Genomic DNA, 26,017 nt, shown 5'->3' with positions numbered 1-26,017 from the left:
ATTAGACACGCGAGGTCGATTTAACTTGGCGCCAAAACATTTGAAAATTCCCGAATACTTCCGGAGATACCTATCCGAACTTCGTTCTCACTCTATAAGATGGCGTTATCAGATGTAAAAAGCGATGTTTCGTTTTTCAGGTGACATCATCAACTTTGTTTTTTTAAATAAGGTCCTGAAATTTTAATTTTTTATTTTAATAGTCTATCATCTTCTGAAGATAATGGTGTATCACATTTATAGATAAACCTTAGTTTTATGCGAAAAGTTTAAATTAGACTCTATCTCCAACACACTATGTTGACCATAAGTTTCTCTTTGTCTAACACATTGCGTTTATGCAAACGAATTTTTTTTTTTTAGTAAATCATCTAATAAAGACAACTTATGCCATGAATAATGGGTTAGAGCGAGATGAGAATTTGAATTTACTTAAGACGTACAATTGTACTATAAAAATTCGGTTTATCATTAAGAGTACTTCAAAATTCAGATCCGTATTTAAAAAACAAACTTGACGACGTCAGCCTCCAACCGAAACGTCGCATTTTAAATCCGATTACGTCATCTTTTCGGGAGAGAAAAGTGACTCGAAGAAAATTGCATTTATTTTTAAATAGAGCTCAAATAACCTCGAAAAAAACCCCTATTTCAAAAAACTTGTGCCTGAAATTTTTCAAATATTTTGGCGCCAAAACTCATCCCATGCTTAAGCTTGCTAAAACACGCCCCCCTGTATAGGGTGTTTCTTTTGTTTTTCTCACAAATGTTCATTTTAGTCGTTCAATGTTAAAGGAACACCTCTCTATGTACCATTTTGGGGGTACATTCTACAGGGTAAAGTCCATATAATAATAATAGTAACAATAATCTAAAATGTACCCCCAAAACCAAAAAAAAACAATTATCGCTATATATTATTCAATTTTTACAATATTATATATTACCATTGTTATTATTATAATGTTTGGTAAAAGAAATGATATTATATACCTAGTCTAGCTGTGATTGCACTCGATTCTGTATTTCCAGTTATTTTTATATTTATTTCGAGCATATATTATAAACATTTAATACAAACTATTGTGATTTAGTTATAATAAAGAATGTATTATTAAGTAAATAATTGTTTTATTAGAGGCAACACTTCCGGGGACGTCATGATCTAGCTAAAACGTGCTGCACCTCCTCAATACTTTTACCTCCGGTTTCCGGTACCACCAGAAAAGTGAAAATACTCCCAAGGAATAAGATGGCGGCAAACACCCAAAAAGTACATGCCAAACCGATCGAATCGGCCATAAACGGAAATCCCAAAGTCGTAATAAACGACAAACTAAACGAAGTAAATGTGGAAATCGTAGCGGAAATCGCTTTAATATCCGGGGGGAACAGCTCGGCTAACATGGCCCATGGCTGTATGGACAAACCCACGTTAAGAACCAATATATAAATAACCAGACTACTTATGGGTAAATACCCTAGGGCACTAACATCCACACTCAGATCGTCCTTTAAGTAGAAGAAAACCCCCAGGGCGATTAGGCCGAGCATCCCAAACACATTTGAGACCATTATGAGGGCCTTGCGGCCGGTTTTACTCACGAGCTGAGCGCCTACCGTAGCTGACATAAGCTGAATCACCCCGACAAGCATCGCCGAGTAAGTGGCCGGAAGGGAACTGCCGGAAGATTCGAATATGTGCTGCAAGTAACCTAATACTGCGCAAATACCGGAGAGTTGCTGAAACACCATTAAGCCATTGCTGACTATCAATCCTTTGACGTAAGAGCGAGTCTTTAGGATGCGTGATAGTCCATTAACGTTCTGCCCAGACTGCTCAATGGTTTCCCTAATATACTTTAGCTCCTTTTGCACGTCCTCCGCAGCTGTGCCGCGCAGCTTCATCAAAGACTCAACCGCTTTCACCACTTTACCCTCCTTAAGCAAATCGTAGGGACTCGAGGGGGTAAACACCCCAAAAACCACATAAAAAACCACGGGGGTCACCATGTTAGCTACACTGAACCACTTAATAGACAAATAAGGCCCCACCGCGAACATAAAGAGCATCCCCAAACAGTTAAATACCCCAATTAGGCTACCAAGGAACCCCCTGTCTTTATCCTCGGAAACATCACCCACGTATCCAGGTACGACGCTGTAAATCGTACCGGCTGATAATCCGATTAATAATCGGGCGAATAAAAAGTAATAAATGTCATCCCCTATGGCACAAAGGGCATGGGAAACCAGTATGGGGGTAGTCATGATGAGCAAAGAGGTTTTTTTGCCGTAGTTGTGGGATAAGTAACCGCCGATGAATGGTCCTACGATCGCTCCCAGGTTCATAATGGAGGCGATCCAGCTGGTTTCCAGGGTAGTGGCGGGGCGGCCCAGAGGGTTGAGGTGGGGATCCGTGCTCTGGAATTTCGGGATCATCGGTGAGGTCCAGGACCAGCAGCCCGCTACCGAGAAGACCACCAGGTTCACTGTGAATGAATTGAGTGGTGAAGTATAGCCGAAAAAAATAATTTTATATAGAATTCTTACCAGCGAATACGGCAAAATACACTTGTCCCCCCATTTTTTTTTGTTCGTTAATCGCAATAACAAACGAAAAAATATATAAACTAAATAAACTTATCGATAAATTTTCATTTGCTCGAGCACTGGCGTCTCCGGATTCGGTTGCAAAAGAGGTTTCTTTTTATTGAATAATTGGTTGAGAAATTCGTATTTTTAGTAGAGATAATGTTTTATTATTGCGTTTGCAAAGTTAGGCGTTATCAATTATATTAATTGGTTTTTAAACAATTTGTGCGATACAGGGTGGTCAACAAGTTGGAAATCAATTTGCAGGGTTTCAACGCCTTTCACGTTTCACTTACAGGCTCAATTGACTGGAAAAGTTTTTTTCTTACGAAGTGGTGCTTCTTACAGACAAGGATCATTACTTCACAGCGATCATCCAGGATTTATAGAAGTAGGATGAAGAATCATGCCAACATCTGGATAAGTAAAATAAAATTTTTTGAGCGCGTCTCACTACATACTTACATCCTTAGTTATTTCGAAAGTTTTTCTTATGTAGTGATACTCCCTACAGACAAAGAACACCATTTAATTACGATCTAGCGATCATCTATGCTTTGGAACTGAGACAGAGAATCAAGTTGTAAAGTGGGTTAAAAGTCAATTATTTAGGTTTCTACCGCATCTTACTCCTCATTTACAGCCTCAATAGGTTGCAAAAGTTATTCTGCTTATGAAGTGGTACTCCCTACAGTTGACGAACAGCATTTAATAACGATCCTCCGAGATTTAATAATAATAATCTTTATTTAGCATAAAAAAAGCTACATATAAAATACAATCCATTTTACAAAATTTAATACGATTAAAATATTTTTACCAACCCAGTATATTATAAGCAGGATAATAGATAAAATGTCTGAGAGCAAAACACCCAGTGAGCTTGACTTCTCTGGTGACTTAGCGTCATATGGAAATTATGGAAACAGTAGTTTGAGAATTACATTTTGGCTAGTGGAAAATCAAATAAAGGTGATTATATTAAAATTGCAACCCTTCTAAATATAATTGGGGATCAAGGAATTTATAATACTTTTGAATATTCGGAGACGGAGGACAAAATCAGACTCACAGCTATTTTAGATAAATTTGATGCTTACTGTAACCCTCTTAAAAATCTTATTTATGAGCATTTTAAATTTTTTAAGAGGGATCAACAGCCAAAGTAATTAGAGATAGATTGTTTTTGGGTATTAAGGATAGCAGAATACAGGAAAGACTTTTACAGGAAGCTGATTTAAAGCTTTCGGAAGCAATAAAAATATGTAGGTCAATGGAAGCTAGTGTTGCTAATCAAAAAGAAATTTCTCAGGCACAAGATCAAGCTGTACACTCTGTTAAACTTAGGGAACATAAATAAGGGCCAGGAAAAGCTGAGGTTACGTATCATAAAAGTTCAACATCTGGGTATGCTAAGCAGTCTCAGGATAGTTCTGAGTCATCAAATTTTGGTAAAGATCTTAAATTAAAAACCTGTTCTAGTTGTGGTTCAAGATATGCAAAAAACCAATGCCCTGCATATAATCGAGTATGTTAAATGCCATCATAAAGGACATTATAGAAGGTACTGTAACAGAAAATACCAAGTACATGGAGTCGATGCAGAAAGGGACATTTGTGACACAAGTTCTGAGAGTGAAAAATCGGTATCTTCAGAAAGTGATAATGTCGTTTGGACTGTAATAAATCCAAATGTCAATGCTGTGGAATGGTTTGAAACTGTGGTTATTGAACAGTCTAAAATAAGCTTAAAAATTGGCACTGGAAGCCAAGTTAACATCTTGACTTACAAAGACTTTAAAGTGTTAAATATAAATACTAGTGACATTTTAAAGTGCTCTTCAATTTTGCTCTCATACTCTGGTCACAGAATAGCTATATTAGGGAAATTTAATCTTCTCTGTGATTTTGATAAAAAATCAGTAGAGCTTTCGGTTTATGTGTTAAGATTGGCAGTGGTCAGAAAATGAAAACAATTCTTTCAACCGTTTAAAAAACTTAGCAACGTCTGCGCCAGTTTTGTCATTCTTTGACCCTTTAGAAAAAACTGTTTTAACGGTAGGCGCTAGCCCTTATGATCTAGGTGCTGTATTAATGCAAGATGACCATCCAGTTGAGTTTGCCTCGGTTTCTTTAACAGAGACGCAACAAATGTACAATCATATTGAGACAGAGATCATGCTTGCTTTAGTTTTTGGATGTGAAAAATCTCTGACGTCCAGAGCAACGAAAAAATCTTAGACCAAATAAGACACCTGCTTATTATCAGCAAGTTAATAATCCACATATGGAACCAAAACCATCATATGCTAACACTGGCCTGAAAATACCCAGAGAAAGCCTACAACAGAACCATCTACGAATGACTTACTGAATTCTTCCAGTTTCTCGGATTTACTCCCAACTCCTGAGATCAAAACCTCAGATAAGCCTAGATGCAACTCATCTGCTCAACTTGTTAACAGGGACTTATTCAAAACAAATTTGTTGGCAAAACGAGTTTGTCTGCCACAAATTTTAAAAAGGGTAAGATGAAAATAAAAAAAATATCAGATAAAAAGAAAAACGAAGCTAAAGAATCATGGTATTGCTTCCTTTGCGACAGAGATGAGGTGTTGGACATGCGCGAATTCTGTTTATGCTCCGTCTATGTGCACGAAGCGTGTGTCGGTCTAACCAAAGAAGAAAAGCTGCAGTTCGTTTGACCTCGTTGCTCGTCTTAGAGCATTTAGAGTCACCATCAGGTATTAATATAATTATTTTTTTTAGAAGTTATTTTAAAAGTTTAGTTTTATTTTTTTGTTACATCATGCCTTAATAAAAAATATTTTCCTAAATGAATTCCATATTTTTAAATTATTTTAAATGGTGACCTTATTATGGACATAGTGATCCAAATAAGGCCAATGGTAAGCCTCTTCCTTTTACGCAATAACCATCACTTTATAAAAAATAAATAAATGGTTAATATTTAACTAATAGTGGCACAATACTTTAAGCATTTGTGATTTCTGTCGGGTTTGGTAAGTAATGTTAATGAAAAAAAAATGACGCCTTAACGTGGCCTTATTTGGGTCAGTTATCTTATTGCTAATAAGTAACTAAATTAAATCAACTTTTCGACATCAATATCATTTTTACATATATAGTAACTGGGTTTCTTTTGGCTACATCGGAATTAGTCTCTTCTTATGTCCTTTAATTGCGTTTCTTGGTGTTGTTGTAGATAAACAACTCCAACACAAAGAGGGTGATGATCAGGGTGGTGTCTTTTCCTCCTAAACGACTTACGATCTTTGAACATTCTGCTTTTGCTGGATCAGTATTTGCAGCACAGAAAAAAAGTTTACAAATTTGGTTTCTGGTTTATTCCAGAGATCCATAAAAATCTATAGTGCTTCTATTTTTTTCAGGCAGTTGAACTGGCAATAACTGGACCTGCTGGAGAAGTAAAAAATTTATTTTAATTTACTTAAAATTCTATCGCATCTTACTTCTCACTTACGTGATTAATTATTACTATATATTTATAAACGAGAAACACCATTTTATGGCGACATTTTCACTTGTGATACTAAGATGAAAAATCAGACCAAAATTTTTTTTTAAAACCTCATATTTTAAATTTATTTATATTCAATTCTTACAATTAATATTGATTTATAGCCCAACCTTGACACAATAACAATCATATACAGGGTGAGTTAGACATATAAAATACTCATTTACTACTTTGGGACGGCCTGTATAACATCCATGAAACCGGTTTCTTTTTTTCTTATAGCGAGTTAAACTTTCACTATCATATACACACTAACAACCAAATAAATAAACAAAGTGCGATTAACTCGAAATTCTCACATATTCAATAAGAGCAGGCAGTGACAAATAGTATATATTTCTTGTTTCACTCGATCGCGTTTTATTTTAATTAGAATTAGAAGAAAAAAACGAATTACATATTTATTATTTTGTTCCACTAGTTGCAGCAATCGACTCAAGGTGTTTCAGTTATAAACGAGAATTTACATTAATAAACGGCTGGGATCGGTTCAACTAATAAAATGTAACAATAATTTTCAGTATTATCAACCCTGTATAATGCATTTTGTTTTGCCGTCAAGTTGGTTCACTTTTTTTGCAGCATTTGCTAGTAAGTCTTATGAATTCGCCCTAATAAAGTATCAAATACGTTTATTTGCAAATTAGTAAATCTGCTGAGCTATGGAGGAGGTTTGGGCTACGGATGGTCTTCACCAGCGCTCCCGAAACTGAGTGGGCATGTGGATCCAGAAAATAATCCACTGTCCACTCCTACTACTATACACGAAGAATCATGGATAGCGTCACTTCTAAGGCGAGCCCAAGAGGATTTTGTATAGGCAACGTATAATAATTTATTTGTTTTTTCAGTTTGGGAGCAGTAATTAGCCCATTTATGACGGAGGTTTCAGCGGAAAAAATCGGAAGAAAATATACGTTGCTCATATTCGCTTTGCCGATGATATTGGGGAATTTTATTATTATTTTTGCCAGTGAAGTTTGGCATTTTTATACTGCCAGGTTTCTAATTGGGGTAAGTATAGTTTTGCAATATTTGTTTTTTGGGTCTACCACATTTAGTTAGGTACCCCCTGAATTGTCTGCAAAAGTTCTTTCTTATGTAGTGGTGCTTCTTGCATACTTAGAATAATAATAATAATAATTAGTTAATTACTATATTGTAAAATTTGGGTATTTTTAAAATTAAACTTACGTGAGTATTGACAATGCAATTCATTCAGCCAGCTCCACCATGTATACAGCAAGAGATTGAGAGTACCATGAAACAAAAATATTTACAATTTACTGTACTGACCCATCTAATAAAGGTTAAGTTTACTCACCGGGGAACCTCGGTCCCCTTAATTCAGTCATGCCAACAACCATCAATATAGTTACTTTATGTTTGCTAATAATTTATATATATATATATATATATCTTCTTTCTTCGACGACTAGCTAGTTTCCCCTAAAATAGTTAAGGCTACCCCAGACGCTCCACTGCCGCTAAGCAGTAAGCATCTCAACACTCGGAAACTAAGATAACATATACCGAGATCTTAGAATCCAAATGTGTCAATCGAGAAGACAAGTGAGGGCCCTCTATAACTCACAAGACCAACTCGAACGAACTGCGCGCTCAGAGGGCATCCCTGTCGATTGCTACACCTGGTAATACCTCGCTAAACAGCGACAAACTCTGGTATACCATAAAACTCTAGCCATGGACTTATACAACAACAATATAAAATATTACTCACATGTCGACATGATTAACCTGTGCACAAAACAACCATAACCGTTCTAATATCCACCTAGTGGACAAACACCACCACACCTGGTCAACTATGACCACTCTTATACATGGCTCTTTACAAGCCGAAGTGCTAGCACTCACTTCCTCTTTTACTTTTTTTGGGTCTCTCTCAATCTCTGCTTATATTATTATTTATGTTTAGGGTATAGATTTTCAAGGATGTAAGATAATTCTCGGGCGATTGAGACACTTTTAAACGAATACAGGGTGTTTATAAAATTTACGTTTATTAAATATATTAAATTACTTTAGGATATTTTACAATATTGACCAATAAATACGAATTACAGACAAATACACTAAATAAACAAATAAACTAGCGTCTATAACTAAATAAAATAATAAAAGTACCGTCGCGAATTAAATAAAAGAACTAGTGATCCGAAGCCGGTCTGTCTATCATCAGTTCTCTCAAAAGTAGTCTTTTCTTTTCCTTTATGCTTCTCCAAGCATTCGTTTCTGGCTTCGTACCACTCTCTTGATATCTCTTAAAACATATTGAGCCAGGTCCTTTATTTTATTTCTAAATAAACTTCACTAAAAATCAACATGAACCCAGACTCATAAAAATAATTAATGGAACCAAGCCTAATACTAATCAAAACAAATCCTTATCTTATACGTTTCCGCTTTTTGTTAGAACTAAAAATGTTTTTAGTTCTAACAAAAAGCGGAAAAACATAAACTGTGCCTTAGAAATAGGGAAACTTAATTGCTAGTGTTTACAGATAGTTAAGATAATAATATGAAGTTTACAAAAAAAAATAATAAAAAGAAATTGTCTAAAAAATCCTGTTTAGTCATTTTTACTTTAGGTGGTAATCCTTGAAGCAATTTTCCACACATAAGGCTGATTTTTCTTCACAGACAGGACAGAAATAACGTGTTTCTCGTCGAAGTTTATTCGAAGTACATACACGGCAAGCTCTTGTAGGTCGTTTTTTTCTTCGGTTGGTGGTATACCTTCCAAATAGTGAAAATCCCGCTGCTGGACTTAGGCATTTTATCACCGAGAAGAGTAGACACAAACATCTCTCTAAATTTTAAAGATTTTATTTTGCTTCCGGTCGATTTACGAAACAGCAAGTAGGCGTTATGTATATATATTTCGAGAATATGCAATGCAATATTTTTCGACCATCTAATGGTTTTTCTTAGTGCGCTCTAGTAACTTAGCATTTGATCGGACTGGTCAATACCTGACATTTCTGCATTGTAGTCCTTTATTATATTAGGTTTCACAGAAACTTTTCCGTTCCTGTTGCGCACTTCAATCATTTGTACTTTGTGCATATTTGAAATTGTCAATACCTCTCGCTTGTCCTTCCACTTGCAAACAACTACTGATTTGCGTCTTTGCCATATACATTCGCCTTTTTTTAGCTTTTTTTCGAAACGACATACTTTGGATTTCCCTTTCGATTACCACAAATATATATTTTTTTCGCTGTCATGTTATTAGTTAAGCCTACTGAATTATAAAAATTATCAGTATAGAGTACATAACCCTTGTCTAAATAATTTTCCATTAAGTGAAGAACCACACTTGCAGTATGCTCCAAATCATTCTCGATAGCTTCTGACTTTCCGAAATATACTTTTATTTTTAGAACCATGCCAGCAGATTCGCATAGTTCATATAATTTTACCCCGTACTTATGCTTCTTATTTTTAATATATTGTCTAAAAATAAGCCTGCCACGCCATAAGACCATTGATTCATCAATGCATAAATTTTTGTCTGGAACATAGTGATCCATAGCATTATTTTGTTGAGATGATGACTGGTCTAATCTTAAATAAACGATCTTCAGTCACTCCCGAATTGTCAGCAAAATGCAAAAAACGCAACAGTAACTGAAACCAATTTCTGCTTATAACCTGGCGCCAAAAGGGCATCTTGTACATGATATGTTGAGACCATGATCAATAGATGATCAATAGATGGGAAACTACATGGACCTATATGTAAAAGAAGACCGAAAAATATTTGCAGTTCATTTGGGGTGGTTTCGACCCATCTGGTCAATCTAGAGAACCTTGTCAAAGGATGTTTTGCGATCTCCTGAGTCGCATACAAATCTGTTTGTTATGCCAAATAGCTTAAAAACTCATTAGAAAAGAATAAATTTACAAGATATTTTATCGTTACTGGTTCTTGAGACATAAATCCAACATCATTTACCAAAAAGTCAAAATGTGGTGGCTCCTCCTCAATGTCAAACCACTCTGCGTCTTAGTCTGGCACTTCTGGTAGCTCATCTTCAATGTGCTCGTCCGCAATGTCAATCCACTCAGGATCTAAATGTGATTCTTCCACAAATTGGATTAGATTTTTGATCCTGATCACTTTCACTTGAAGTCTGTTGTTCACTAGACATTTCATATTCCGGGTCCTCATCCGAATTATCCTTTAGGAAACTGCCCCACTCATTCTCATCCATTGCGGCAAAATTCTCAAGGTGACGGTAATTCAAAGGACGTTTTCGCGACATTTTTATGCTCAAGTAGCTCAAACAACAATAAATATATGTCGAAAACAACTAAAAACCGTTAGCAATAACCAATAGTCCACACGTTTACAATCCTAGCCCTATGCTAACACTAACTAAACTGCACACTGGCGGCTAGCGACAAGTTTTCCACTTTGGCTTTCGCATTGTACGTTTGCGCATAAATCTGGTGAACCATAACCTAACATTTTTGTTGTTGTTTTTGGACATGTACTTGAGTGTTTGGTAAAAGTAAAAATTAATATTAATTGTGTTTGTGTTTTTAAAGGTAAATAAGTATAATTGGAACAATTTTGAATATTATTCTGTGTAAAAATGAATATAATCTGTGAAACGTGCAAAAAAACATTTGGTGAACGATATAATTTGAGAGCATTTAATGTAAAGAAATTTCATCCAGGTAAGAAATAGCCTTTCTTAATCTTAAGAGATGTTTAGGAAGTTCTCTATTAACATTTTAGGTAAAGTTGAAGAGTTAGGTCCTTTAAAGAGATTTAAAATTGATGCGACATGTAATGAATGTAATAAGATATTTGTTAAATTTTCCAATCTAACTCAACATGTCAAAAAATATCATAAAGGTAATAAATTTTAGAGTGGTTAAGTTTAAGCATTATATTTTTTATTTCTTGTTTTAGAAAAATTGACTGAACTTACTAAGCCAAAAAAATATGCAAATGAATACGATAAATGTGAAAAGCATTTTACTCACTTACGTCATTTTAAATATCACAAAAAAATACATAAAGAAAAAAAAGGTAGTGGTTTACAGTGCATTTTGTGCAAAAATAAATCTGATGTAGAATTTTTTAGCAAACCCGATTTGTTAAAACATTTTAAAATGAGACATGATATTGATATTATAACAGAGCAATTTTATTTTATCAGTTTAGAGGAGTTTTACATCTGGAAAAATAATGAGGAAACCAAAACACATGAACTATTTATAAATGCATATGGAACCAATAAAAATAAAAAAATTAATTGCACAAAATATAAATGCCATCGCTCTGGATTTTACCAATCTAAAGGAAATAATTCGCGCCATTTAAAAACCCAGGGCTCAAAAAAAATTGATGGCTACTGCCCTGCAGAAATTTCTGTTAAAGAGGAAATCGATGGAAGGATTGAAATCCAATATATAAGAACGCATGTAGGACATACTACTGATATGAGTCACCTAATTTTAAATAATACTGAAAGGAGTAATTTGGCTGTACAAATTACAGCTAAAATACCATTTGAACAGATTTTAGATAAAGTCAGGGAATCAATGAGTGGTACTTTGAAGAGGTGTCACCTTCTAACAAATAAGGATTTATATAATATAGAAAGAAGTTTTAACCTGAATAATGAAACCTGTAGACACAGTAATGATGCGATAAGTCTAGATCCCTGGATGAAAGAAATTGACAACACAGGATGTGTTTTATTCTACAAAGCTCAAGAAGAATGTTGCAATAAATACCCTTTATTAAAAAAAGATGATTTTGCATTGATAATTATGAATCAAGGTCAGCTTGAAATGTTAGATAGATATGGTGATGACTGTATTTGTATTGACGAAACTTTTGGCTTAAATATGTATGGATTTAACCTCACTACCATATTAATATTGGATGATATGCGTGAAGGTTTTCCATGTGCTTTTCTGATTTCAAACCGATCTGATGAACACATGATGCAAATATTTTTTAAGTCTGTAAAAGATCGTTTGGAAAGATCTTTGAAACCAAAGGTCTTTATGGCTCCAGTTTTCTATAATGCTTGGATTATGGTAATGGAAATGCCTCTCCACAGACTTTATTGCGCTTGGCATTTGGATCGAGCTTGGCGTACCAACTTGATAACAATAATTTCAAGAGAAAAGCAGGTATGTTCATAAAAACTTTAATAAGTCATAGGTTTAGAAAGTTTTCTAACTTTAACTTTTTACATGATTTTTTTTTCAAAAAAATTCCAGTGATAATGTAATAGCAGTCATGTGTCATAATGAGTAAGATTGTTTCAAAAAACAATGAGAACTTAGTCCTATTATTATCTTTATTTAATATTGCCCATTAATTTTAAATATGAGCTGACTAGTTGGTAATTTTTGTAAACCTGAATCCTTATATAAAGTTTTAAAGAGCGAGTATACTTCACACTAAAAAATGTCATAATATGCTTTATTTTTATTTATTTCAAATGTTGATTGGATTTAAGGATTTTTTAAAATTATTATTTTTGTGGTTTTCACTCGGTAACAATTCAACTAAGTAACACAAATTCAAATAATGTTTCTCTTTATTTTAGGTGGCAGTATATAAAAAACTTCGGACATTACTCCAGGAAACAGACAAGAATGCATTTTCCACAATGATTAGTGCCTTTCTAACGAATTTGTCAGAAGATCAAGATACTACAGATTTTGCTAATTATTTTGAAAAATACTACACCCAAAATATTGCTTCATGGGCCTACTGCTACCGAATGGATACTGGCATTAACACAAATATGCATATAGAGAATATGCATCGTAGTATAAAGTATATTTACTTAAACGGAAAAATAAATAAGCGCCTTGACTATGCTATTTATATTTTAATGAAGTTTGTCAGGGACAAGCTATTTAATCGTTTAATTGTCTTAAATAAGGGAAAAGTTTCCAGCAAATTAAAAGAATTAAGAATTAGACATAAAACCAGTGAAACCTTAAATGTGTCTTCAGTAATAGTAAATAAAAATGGCTGGGTTATACCATCATCGTCCACAAATGATCTATATCAAATTGAAGAACGGCAGATAGATTGTAACTGCAAATTGGTGTGTAGTCAGTGTCAAAATAAATATATTCATAGGTATACCTGTTCTTGCTTGGATTCTTCAATCAAATGGAACATGTGCAAACACATTTACACCTTCTATGCAGGTTTTTAAAATCTGTTATCAGAAAATGGGGCAGTATTATGGTAGGTAACTATATGTATTATCTGAAAAATAAAACCTGAAATTGAAAATTTTAAAAGGCAAACCAAATTGAAAATTTTAAAAATGACAAAGAGAAATTAAAACTGGAAATATCAGAAACTATTAACAGTCTTGAAAGTTATGAAGAATTGGATATAGCAAAACAAACATTAGTTTCCCTTGTCAAAATAAGAGCATTCAGAGATTTAAGGAATAAACAAAATAGCAAAATAAATAAAAATGTCATACCTTATAATAAGAAGATTGCTCAACAACGACGAATGTTTAAGAAGAAAAAGAAACATGTAGGAGGCTCAAAAAAATATGGGATAACGAAACCGGATAGCGAAGAAGTCAATAAAATTTCACTAAATATGCTACTTGGAGAATAATTTAGCTGTTTATTTTAATATGTTATTAAATCTATATAACATAAAATTTGATTTTATGTTAGATAAAAGTAGTTTTATTTTTAATTTTTCTTTAAAAAAATTATGTTAAAAAGAGCTCTTAACATATTACATTTTTATCTCTCAAAATAATGTTTATGCTCGAACTAAAAGAAAATGTAACGAAAGGCGTTAATTTAAAACGTATTTTAAGCGTTAAAATATTAAAACGCTAAAAACAATTATATTTCCAAAATCTTAATGGAAATCTTAAAGTTCAATTTTCCTATAGTATGGGTTAATTAAAATTAATCCAATTTAATATTTTTACTGACATACCAATACCCTATTAGGGTATATATATTTAAAATCATTTTTTGCGATTTTAGATTTCGACTTCAAGTTTCAGCGCATTTTTTTATATAAACTAAAATACACCTGGTGTATAGTGTGAATATAAACTAAAAATAAAAAGTTCTAAATTCTAACCTCTCCTTTAATCCTATGCACGTTATTTAAGTATATTTCTCTATTTAAATATCGCGCCAAATGTTAACGCGTGCGCGCAATGTGAAAGCCAAAGTGGAAAACTTGCCGCTAGCCGCCAGTAAACTGCACTGCCTGCTTCTGCGAGCGAAAAAGGTTGTGCCGCCACGTAATTACCATCTCTCCGCTTAACGAGTTAAGGTCGGGGCACACATATCCGTACCGAGACCGCACCGTCCCCGCAGCGTAGCTCGGCCGTGTCTCGGTGCGTTACTCCCAAAACACACATCTCCGACACACGGCCGCATCCCGCATCTAATTGGACGGTCACGACGCACTTCAAAGTATTCAGTTTGGATCGAAACTTAATTGGGTTGGTACATTGAATTTATTTCAAAGAAAAATGTTCTCGAAATTTGGTAATAGTGAATTAGCAATGCTAGCTATTGCATTGGATGAAGAGGAAGAAAACAAAGTCAGAAATAAAAAGAAAAAGTTGAGAAGAAAATGGATACACGGTGCTTGGAAAGCAAGAACTACAGAAGGAGAATTCAGCACACTATTTCCTCATCTGATGGATGACGAGACAAAATTTTATCAGTACTTAAGAATGACACAATCCACGTTTCGTAAGCTACTGAAAAAATTGGAAAAAAAATTGATGAGGAAAGATACCTTTTGGAGGTTATCAGTAACGCCAAAAGAAAGGCTATCGGTGTGTTTGAGGTAAGTTATTTACATTATAAAATAAAAGATAAAAGCCAACAAGGTCAACCTTTCTAATATCAACTTTTAAATTTTAGTTTTTATCATGTAAACTTTTTAATTTTGATTAATGTAAGAATTTTAAATTGTGTTTGTCGTTATGTGGTGTTGTTTTGGTGTCGTGCCATTTCCGTACGTATTATTTGCTTACAAGAGTTTTTAAGGATCATTTAGTGCCATATCTGCGTACCATAAGTGGCGGTTCCCAAAGCAGGAAGTTTTAAAAATTATATATATTTAGTTCCATTTTCGTATAGCAGTTAATTAATATTTTGATAATCATATAAATTGAAGCCTCCACCCAAAATAGCCGAGTTTTTTATGCACTCTTAAAAGAAGTTTAAATAGGCATTACATTGTTTATTAGAGGCACTAATTTAGTAGAGTCAAACAGTATTTGCCTTTTTCCTACTTAATTAAAAACTCTACTGCAATATGAACTATTTCTGATGAACTATTTGATCATACAGTGATGGAAACTTCCTCTATTAACCTTTCAATTTCCATTTTGAATAGCTAAATTTTATTGCTCGTTCGAGACCGTACAACGCACCGTCACCGTTGAAAATTAAACAAAACTATTCCCACTCGTACATGCTCGGGCATGGGGTGCGCTGATGTTAAGACTTCGCCATATGATTACTATAGTGTTGTTGACAACCGAGACACGGCCGAGCTGCGCTGCGGGCACGGTGCGTCCTCGGTACGGATATGTGTGCCCCGACCTTTATCGTGGTTGGGCGCCGCAAGAAACTTCTGCTCGGAGACGCCCGACCACGAGATAACTCAAAAGCTGTTTTTTTACAAAAAAAAAATATAACATATAATATTAAAAATTTTGTAAAAAAAATTGTAAGCCATTTTGACTAATTATTTCAATTTTGACATAGTGGTGTCTAAGAATGGTTTTTATATAAATGTCATGGCAGTCAACGTGTTAATGTTCTTAGAAAAATACGTATAGCCGACATATATATTGGTATTTGGTCAAATAAAAGTCATATTTAAGATAAAATGAAAATCTTTCATTCTCCCTCCACTTATTTATTAAACATTTAGTTAGCTTAAAATTCCCTACATGTTTCGGACATAGTGATGTCCATCATCAGGGGGTAAAAGGTTTAAAATTGATAACAGGCACACGCCTCAGGGTTTGATTACATATCGAAAACCCTCCATTTATTACTATTGTTTTCAATTTTAATTTTTTATTTTTATTTGTTTACATTCTGTTGTTGACAAGCACTGATTATATACTTATTTCTTCACTATTTAAAGTCATATTTATTTATTATTTATTATTTTCTTCATATAAATCTTTCGATTTCAGCTGACAGAAGGCTGTATCTTCGCCACCATCCCAGTCTACGCGTCTGAGATCTCGGAACCTAAGAACAGGGGCACCATCGGGGCCATAATGCTCTTGTTCATCTCCTTGGGCCACTTCACCTCGAGCATTATCGGTCCGAGCGTAACCATAGCGACTTTTAGCATAATCTCTTTAGCTCCTTGTATATTGTTTTTAGTGCTATTCGGACTTTTAGTACCGGAAAGTCCGTACTATTTTGTACTGGCGGGAAAGAACCAGGAGGCGCAAAGGAGTCTGAAACAACTAAGGCGCAAAGATGATATCGAAGAGGAGCTGAATGAGATTATACGTGCCGTTAAGGAGTTCAAGGATTCGCAAATCTCGAATGTCTGGGTGGAATTGTTTATGAGAAAATATAATTTTATTGCGTTCGTTTTAGCGTTGACTTTGATGGTGTTACAGCAGTTCAGCGGGTTGATTTACATTGTGGATTATACGCAGAAGATTTTCGATGTGGCCAGGACCCCTTTTAAGGGCAACGTTTCGGTCATGTTTGTTACTTCAGTGCAAGTGATTAGCATAGCTTTAAGCACTTATATTATTGATAAAATTAACCGTAAAACCTTACTGGTTATCTCCTTAATGTTGATAGCATGCTCCCAAGTAGTTCTGGGATTATTCTTTTACTTCCAGCACCGAGGGCATGCAGCTGTTGAGTATATAACTTGGCTGCCCATCGTTTGTCTCATGTTATTCATGGTGTCTTTCCAATTAGGCACGTGCCCCATAAGTTACAATTATCCCAGTGAAATTCTGGATCCCACCGTGAAGACTTTGGGGAATACATTGGTGATGTCCCTGGGACTTTTGGGGGAGTTCGGCATCGCCACCCTATTTCCAATGTTGGCCGAGCATATAGGGTTTTTTGTGCCCTTTTGGATTTTCGGTTTGGTGTCGTTCGTGGCCGTATTTTTTGTTGTTTTTTGGCTACCGGAGACCAAGGGAAAGAGTTTTTTGGAGATTCAAAACGTTTTAAGGAATAAACTGTGATATAAATTTAATAAATAAAATTTACTTTTCTTTTTAATATAAACGCCTTTTTATTTATTTACACAAGTTACAGATATATTAAATTAACAGTTAATAAAAGCTGCTTCCAGCACATAGCAAACATATACAGTGAGGACGCGCAAGTTGGAACAAATTCATTTAAAATTCAGGGGTGTGTTCGAAAAAAAAACGCTCGGAGACGTTAATTTTCATTTTTTGACATTCAGGGGTTGTAATCGGTGTGTGCAGTGCGGAGGAAAGCAAATCATTAGGACACCATTTTCTTTAGCCAACGTAATAACTTCCAATTGCTTGTGGCTAACGTGACCATCAAGCAGTAAGAGGGTTTTGTTATTTTGAGATCAATGTGTAAACTTTATAAAATGTTTTAGCCACTTACAAAACAGGTGACCTGTCATCCAGCCCGATTCTTGACACAAGCCCAATGTCCCAGCTGGTGCGTCATCAATTAACTCTGGCTTCTATTTTTTTCGAGAAAAAATCAGAGCCGGTGGCACAAAATTACCTATTGGATTCATAGCACAAACTACAGAAGTGTGTGCCCCCCGTTCTGCACTTGTAATGGCACCAACCTGCTTTCTTCCCTTTGTGGCCATAATTTTTTGCGGACGTTGAACCGTAGAAAGCGCAGACTCGTCAACATTGTAGATACGGTCAAAGGTTATGTTATGTTCCGCTACTGTATGTTCCAATAAATTGAAAATTTTTTCAACTTACGGCTTATTGAAACCCTGCGCACGAGCCGCTGAAGTGGCTTCGGGTGTTCTGAGTGAAATGTCAGGATTGCGCCCCCTAAAGCCCACAAGCCTATCCCAGCCAGCCTTTTTCTTAATCCTGTCAAATCTGTGGGGTAACTTCTTCCTTTCAGCTAATTCAAATGTCAATTGCCTGACTTCTGTTGTGTTGGCCTGAACACAACATGCATGTTTCCAATTTCTTAATATATTGCACTATCTCGCGTTCAAGTTCTGCAGAAAATGTAGTTCCATAACGACCCAAGCCTTTTTGAGAACCTTTTATTCTTTTATTTTTATTCTAACCCTTGTCTAAGGGTTGCCTGCGGTACACCATATCTTTTAGACGCCGCCAACCAGCCCAGATCACCGTTTTGGACCGCTTTAATAGCTTCGCTCATGCTTGCCTCACCTTAATTTTGACGCGTCGATTTACGCGTATACTTTCCAACCATATTTTGTGAAATCATAAAAACAGGTATAGGTTTCAGCCTAATGCCTATGTCGTTTTACACCAATACTGTGTATGTCATTTTACCCAAAGAATAAGTGTGTTAGAAATGACCCAAATACTTATTAAAAACACAAAAAAAAATCGGTTAAATCACATCAAAATTAAGAAAAAGGTCTATTTTTTTACCTGGACTAACCGTACTTAGGCTCATTGTACCTCATCAAGTGATATCGAGAAATTAGGAAACCACAGAACAATGTTTTCGGGTTCGGAAAAAGTTTTTTTCGGCATTTCTTAAAAACACGTGTATTCTGCCCCGCAAAGTAGACGCGACTGAGGTCACAGCTGCAAACCAATTACATTTTGTCATTTACGACAGCGTTGCCACGTCTCAAATTAGAGAAGTGGCCGATATGCCATTTTACCCTAGTATGTCATTTTAGGCCAGTTTCCCCTATATCTGGAATATACTAGATATTTAGACTATATCCAAGAGTTATAAAGAGTTAGTAGTAGTTAGTATCCATTAGTCTATGGATGTCTCATAAACATCTATTATATAATATATATCTTTTACATGTATCTTTAGAGAATATACAAATACATTCTTAATAAACCACAATATATAAAAAATATCCCTAAGGTATATAGGTACTTAGATCCATGAAACATGTTCTGGTTATACCATATTATATGCTTAATTTCTTGGGTAACAAAATGACGTCTTAAATACGTCCTTTTTCGTGCTTTCTGATCTATATATGACGAGTCGCATTTTGACGTCCCCAAGTAACAATTTACAGTGACCTACACAAGTTGAGATTACTATTATTTTCACTAGTTGCAACGTTGTTTTCGGTGCAAAATTTAGTTGGTTTTGCAACGACGTTTATTTTCGACCAAACTTCGACGTACTGCACCTGTATCGCAACTGTTGTAAAACTCGCTGTTTTTACAAAGTATTTTTTTACTATAGATTGTAGCAGTAGTAATTTACACTTAAAACAACGACGTGCAGACGTGTACAATTTTTCGAATCAATGGGTATGTACCGTTTTCAACTGTCAGTACAGGATTGTACTGTGCTGATTTTACTGTAATTTGTCGTTCCGATTTTATACAGCGTGCTGTTTTGCTCCAAAAAAGGAACAGTTTTCAGCACTGTTTTCACAACCACAACATAACCTAACCTATAAAACTTTCGAAAAAACATATTTCCTGTTAAAAAGTAAAATACACATGTACTTTTGTGCCTTTTACTTTCTGCAGTGCAGTATGTGCACAATTAAGAGTTTTCTAAAAAATGTAAAGGGCTAAAGAGCGCAAATTTGTGGTTTTAGGAAAAATTATGTATACCTACATTACTCATAAAAAAAGTAAATTTCATACACGTGTGAATTTCAAAAACATCACCACTTGAGTGAAAAATATCACTTTCTTCACTAGTAATGTAGTATACTATAATATTATCTTTTGAATTTGTACCTAGGTACCTGAAATGCATCCTAAATTCCTCTTCGAAATATAGGTTTATCACGTTTTCCAAATAATTTGGAACGCGAATACGGGCTTGTCCTTAAGCCTGTAATTGGGTAATATAAAAGTCTTCTTGGTCCAGTTCATCTTCCTCATCATCAGTTAATAATAACACGGAAACGGTGTTTGCCACTATCATGGCTGCTACATTATTGGGGTTCATAGCCATAGCTTTTATTTTGAACAATTTATGTTTTGAACTTGGAAAATAATTCCCACAACGTAAACAAGAAGATTCAAGAAATCAAAATCAACAACATTTCTGACAGTTTTGACATTCCTTCACTATTTTACTGTACCTACAGTAGCTTTTATCCTCAGTCAATCCAGTAAAGATTAATGACGTCACTGACGCATTTATAACGTCATTCAGTACTGAATCAGTAAACTGAAATAAATATCGGAACGACGTCCAGTAAATTCAGTACTGACAGTTGATAACGGTACATACCCAAAAACCCGTTAGCGAATGGGTATTACATTGCCTGATCGTCTGTGATGAGCATTTTTCGCTGTAGAGGGAGCTTTTTGACATGTTTTGAAGAGTTTAAGGAAGAAGATGAAAAACAAAGGTAGAGAGAATAAGAGAAAGACAAAATATTCAATTCAACATAACCTACTTAATCTATATTTTTATAATTCATTTTTTGCTTGGAATAATTGGGATTTATTATTTTCGTTTTGCTTTAAAAAATGAAGAGATATAAAGACTTTAAATGTTTTGCAACTTACTACAGACGCAAAAAAAAGACTTGCAATGGATGCAAAAATGCCTACAACTAGCATACCTGAAGTTGCTATGGATTATGTAGAACCAATGGAAGTAGCGGAAGATAGCAGCGGAAAAGTTTGTATTAAATTTTACATGTGGACTACTTTAAAATGTCCTTCCATTCTTTTGGAGTTTATATTTTTTGAAGAACTTATGATTTTTTTTGTAGAAGCTAAAATTTTTGTTTATTAAAGTTTGAAAAACGTGTTATTTAGGGCTAAATTAACATCTTTTCACAGTAAACTATGTTCCATTTATAAATTAAATGCTTGTACATCTTTCAAAACGGGTATTTTACCCGTATAATTCACTATATTAAACTACCTACAAAACAAATATTAATAAGGACTGTTTAAAAGATGGATTAATTTTTAGAGTAGCTGCTTGATCTATTAGCTTATTGTTAAAAAAGTAATTAATTTTTCTGTCGTTATGGCGTCCATCCGTCCAAAAACCAGTAACTCTAAAAACGTTGCAAAAGCGTTTAGAAAGTTAACGGGTAGTCACTGCATAACGTTGAGACAACCAAAAAATCTCTTTTAAATTGGTGTAAAACGGGATTGTCTCTACGGTTAAGACAACGTAACAATACAACGTTGTGTCGCAATTTGCAACGTTGTCGTGTCGAAAAATTGCTAATTGGGGTCCTTACCACCTTAAAATGACGTACAAATGTCACATCGAAAAGGACGTCATAAATAAAGGTTAAAAAACGTCTTAAACGGAATTGAAAAAGGCTTCTGAAGGACGTCAAATATTTACATAGGACGACGTTTAAAGACTATTTTGGGTTATATAAAATGACCTTTGAGGACTTGAATATTAGGAAAAAACATTTTTAATTAAATTTCCAAGTATAAATTTATTTATTCATTTGTAAGTAAATTAAAATAAAACAGATATTCTTTGGTCGAGGAAACCCTTAAAAAGCAGGAAGCAATAGGAGGAAATATTCAGTACAAAAATACTTACAATTTTTAATCTTAATAAAAAGAATTGCGCATCCATAATATAAATAACATGCCATGTTTTCCTGTAATTTTTTTAAAATCTATAAACAAGATTAGAGCAAAAAGACATGCTTTAAACGTTAAAAGTTGTTTAAAATAAAACTTTTTTGTAGATAAACTGTATATATTTTGGGCGGACATTACCTCTTGAGAAGATTGTAACATTAACAATAGAAGTAAATATCACATTTTTTATAAATAATATAGTTTTTTACATACACCTATATAACAAATCTTTAAAATTAAATATTGTTCTTAAGGCATACTAATATAAATTAATGATTTTTTAATGACACAGATATTTTTTATACAGATATGCAAAACGTATATTAGAACAACATATATCAGATTCAGGACATTAATGATAAAATTACCTTTTTAACTGAAAACTTAATCAATATTTTTAATTTTCACGCGCCTGTACGAACTGTAAGACTCAACAGACCGTGAGCTCCTTGGCTTACGGATGCTTTGAAACTTATTTTGAAACAGCGTGATATTGCTTTTAATAAATTTAAACGAAACAAAAGCACAACTAATTGGAATAGCAATAAAGAACTTCGGAACTTTGCGCTAGCATCCGTAAGACGAGAAAAAGCTGCTTACCTGAAATACGTCTTTAATCGTGATACCATAACTATATGGAAATGTTTAAAGATAGTTGAACTCATGACAGGGTCAAGGCCGGAACTCCCTGTAGAGCTGCAAGATCCTGATAAGATAAATTACTATTTTTTATTAATATTTAAACAAAATGAAGCTGATCCGCGTCTTATACATTTTTTTGAGTCAAATAGACTGCTTTTGACTTTTCGTTACCTACTCAGGCAGAGATAGTTTTCCCTCAACTTGGAAGACTGCTTTTATCTTTCCTTTACCTAAAGTAACTTTAATATCTCGAATTACCGATTAGATTAAGACCTATGAGTCTTTTGCCTGTTTTGAGTAAGCTTCTTGAGAAAGTGACGCTTAACATCACAGCGACAAGTGTTTTCTTTTGTTGATAGTGCCGGTTTGCTGCCTTCCACTCAGTTAGGTTTTCGTCCCGGTTTTAGTACGACAAGCACTTCAGCCATGGATAAAAATTCGTCATCAATATCACGAAGTGGCGTAACTAACTTTTTGTCATTTTTCAGGAGATGCTTTTAAAGTTTTTCATGATCTTTGCTTCAATGCTAACGCAAATTCATTACAGCCACGGTGTTTCGTTTTGGACAGTAGTTATATATGTATAAGTACTATTTATTCATGATAACCAAAACGCATATAAGATTTTATACTTTAAGTTATTTAGCAAAAAAATAGATACGCCAGTTTGTGAAATTGATAAATATAATTTGATAAGACAAAACTTGAGTTACGCCTCTGAACATCTAGGTACGTTACCATAGATAAAAGAGACACCTCATAATTAAAATGACAAATATACTTTATTTTATTAATCAATTTATATGAAAACATAAAAAGCGACAAAATAAGTAAACATTGTGCTTAAAGAAACTAAACCAAAATGTTTAATAAAGATATTATTATAAAAATAAATGAGAAAAAGTAATTTATAGATCTAAATACAAACATAACATAAAAAAACATTATAAACTCAGGTTAATAAAAATCTAATTTAAATACATTGATATAATAAAAGAAACCATACGTAATAATAACGGGCTGGGTTTAGGACTCACTCTAAGGGTGTTTATGGCGTGCTAAATGGATGACGGGATATAATTGTGGCGGGATGAAAAGATCACCTGCGCGCAAGATGGCAGCTGATATTGCGTTATGGGCAGAATCTCCTTCATTCTGCCCATGAAATGATTTAAAGAAACGTAATGAAACTTCTTCTATGTTCGAAAAGTTATCAACTGCATACACAAGCGTTGCAGCAACGACAGAATTTTTATTTTGCCCACTGCATCCATCTGAAAACAAGGCTACTGAATTTTAATAGTTTTTTTAGAGTCGTATTTTTGTAGAGCATTATATACACATAAACTGATTTCCGACGCACCTTTTTGGCTACTTAGCCAACACCACCGAAATAAAGATTCTTTATTTCGGTGGTGTTGACTTAGGTCACTCCAAATGAAACAATGACATTCCTTTGAAGTGATATCGTAAAAAGTAAAGTTATAGTTTGCTAAACGTCGTTTATAAAATAGAGCATTTTCTTTTGACTGTGGCAAGTAAATTACCTGCTGAAGATCAAAGCTTGCACATCCTATAGTGCTATCTCCAGCTAACACCTTCTCTTTAATGATCTTTTTAAGTTCCCTTACTTTAGTCTTTTCTGCAACATGTCTATTGAACTTATCCATTATCTTCTCTTTTAAAGCTGGATCTCCTTTTCTGTAGGACAAACATAACGAGCACTGGTCCTTTTTTGGCCGGTGGAAAGACAAATTTAAAGATCTAAACACCTTGCGATACAAATCAATTGAAGGTTTTTTTTCATTTGGACTTAATTCTTCAAAAAGCATATTGAACATCTTTGATACCGTTAATTCGGGGTGGAGATATTCCCTGCGAGAACTAGCACGAACATAGTGAGCTTCTACCTTGGGAAATCTTTGGATGTGTTTTAAAATTGTAGTTCGAAGGATATTATCACGTTCAATTACCCTGACTACCTGTCTACCACCTTTTCTTTCCCCTTCTAGTACCCCACCTGAAGTTACCTTTGTCAGCGAAGTTCTCATTGTTTTTTTGGATATCCCCAACGTATGCAAAAATAATGTTTTACACACCAAGTATTTTTTGTGATTCAATGTCAAAAAATATTTGTGACTTTTTTGTCTTCGAGACTGCTCTTTCTTGTTGTTTTGGTAGCCGTTTCCAGAACTTCAATTTGGCGAACAATAAATTCACGTTGGGATGTCAAATTCCATTCCAAATTTCGATCACTCCTAGGAAAACAAAAATATGCAAGTATTGACAAGAAAATTCTGAGATACGCCGAATAGTGTAAGTCGACACCGACATTTAATCAATTTCACAAAGTGGCTTAACTGAGATACGCCTTAGAATGACTAGTAATATGGAGAATTCTAAATTTTACAAAGAGGCGTAACTTAAGTTAAGTCTGTTTGTAAAATTGTACCTTATAATAAATCTAGATACGCCGACAGTTAATATGCTGTAAGTCAGAACGTAGAAAGGATCGAGTTACGCCACTTCGTGATATTGTGCGCCATGTAATGTGGTATGTAAAAACGGGCCTAACTCAATTTCGCGTTTTTTCGAGTTACGCCACTTCGTGATATTGACGACGAATTATGCTACTATGCTAATCTTACACGATTATTCAAAAGCGTTCGATTGTGTTAATCATAATCTTATGTGTCCTAAATTAAAAAATAAATTTTCGATTTTCGGATAGTGTTTTTTTTTAAATCGTATTTATTTAGTAGGCAAGTTGTACATACACAGGTGGGAATATTGGCAATGGGCACTGTTAAATCAGAAGTCCCACAGGGATCCATTTTGGGACCTCTGTTATTTCTATTATACATCTTTGATATGAATGAAAAAAACAAGTCGATACTCGATAAAATACAGTCTTATGCCGATGACACACAAGTTTTGTACACCCTTAATCCTAAACATTATAATGAAACAGAAACTGAAATAAACAGTGACTTATTTTATTATACTGATAAAACCAAGGTCTTGCTCTTTACATGAAGCCCCATTTCAGAGCTTCTCAAGGGATACATTCATATCTTGAGATGGAGGATCAGCAGCTTTTCTACTCGAACACAACTGCTAAAAATTTGGGAATTGTATATGACACAAAGCTTAGGTTTGAGGATCATATTTCAACGAGTGTAAAAGGACATAATGTAAGTTTAATAGTTTTATAAGCAAACAATTATATTTTGAACTTTCAAATGCGTAAAAAATAATGTGAAACATATATGAAACATAGGAGATGTGTTACTCAGGTTGAAAAAATGAGGCTTCAAAGGATGCAAAAATCACTGCTGTCGATTTATTTATGGACTCAAGAAATTTGACCACATTTCATCAAAGATACAACAGTTGAATTGGCTGAATGTCGAGAATTTGTTTGTTG

The 26,017-nt window shown here is 34.3% G+C and overlaps 3 protein-coding genes across 3 annotated transcripts; 2 read left to right on the top strand and 1 right to left on the bottom strand.

Moving 5' to 3' along the window:
• Positions 1-915: 915 nt before the first annotated feature.
• Positions 916-2,721, bottom strand: LOC126746751 (facilitated trehalose transporter Tret1-like). The gene is made up of 2 exons (XM_050455086.1): positions 2,554-2,721; positions 916-2,492 (listed from the first exon to the last, which is right to left on the bottom strand). Exons 1-2 carry the CDS (start codon positions 2,585-2,587, stop codon positions 1,159-1,161), a joined length of 1,368 nt encoding a protein of 455 aa, XP_050311043.1. The 5' UTR covers positions 2,588-2,721; the 3' UTR covers positions 916-1,158.
• Positions 2,722-6,460: 3,739 nt separating this feature from the next.
• LOC126746924 (facilitated trehalose transporter Tret1-2 homolog) lies at positions 6,461-17,458 on the top strand. Its single transcript, XM_050455348.1, has 4 exons — positions 6,461-6,748; positions 6,805-6,952; positions 7,009-7,171; positions 16,387-17,458. The coding sequence occupies exons 1-4, from the start codon at positions 6,697-6,699 to the stop codon at positions 17,413-17,415; spliced, it is 1,392 nt and encodes a 463-aa protein (XP_050311305.1). The 5' UTR covers positions 6,461-6,696; the 3' UTR covers positions 17,416-17,458.
• On the top strand, positions 11,715-13,906 carry LOC126746925 (uncharacterized). The gene is made up of 2 exons (XM_050455349.1): positions 11,715-12,340; positions 12,763-13,906. Exons 1-2 carry the CDS (start codon positions 11,741-11,743, stop codon positions 13,384-13,386), a joined length of 1,224 nt encoding a protein of 407 aa, XP_050311306.1. The 5' UTR covers positions 11,715-11,740; the 3' UTR covers positions 13,387-13,906.
• Positions 17,459-26,017: the final 8,559 nt, after the last annotated feature.

This window comes from Anthonomus grandis, chromosome 18 (genome assembly GCF_022605725.1).
Source record: "Anthonomus grandis grandis chromosome 18, icAntGran1.3, whole genome shotgun sequence".
NCBI lineage: Eukaryota > Metazoa > Arthropoda > Insecta > Coleoptera > Curculionidae > Anthonomus > Anthonomus grandis.
The sequence above is the reverse complement of the archived record's forward strand: the minus strand, read 5'-3'. Positions and strand labels throughout refer to the sequence as shown.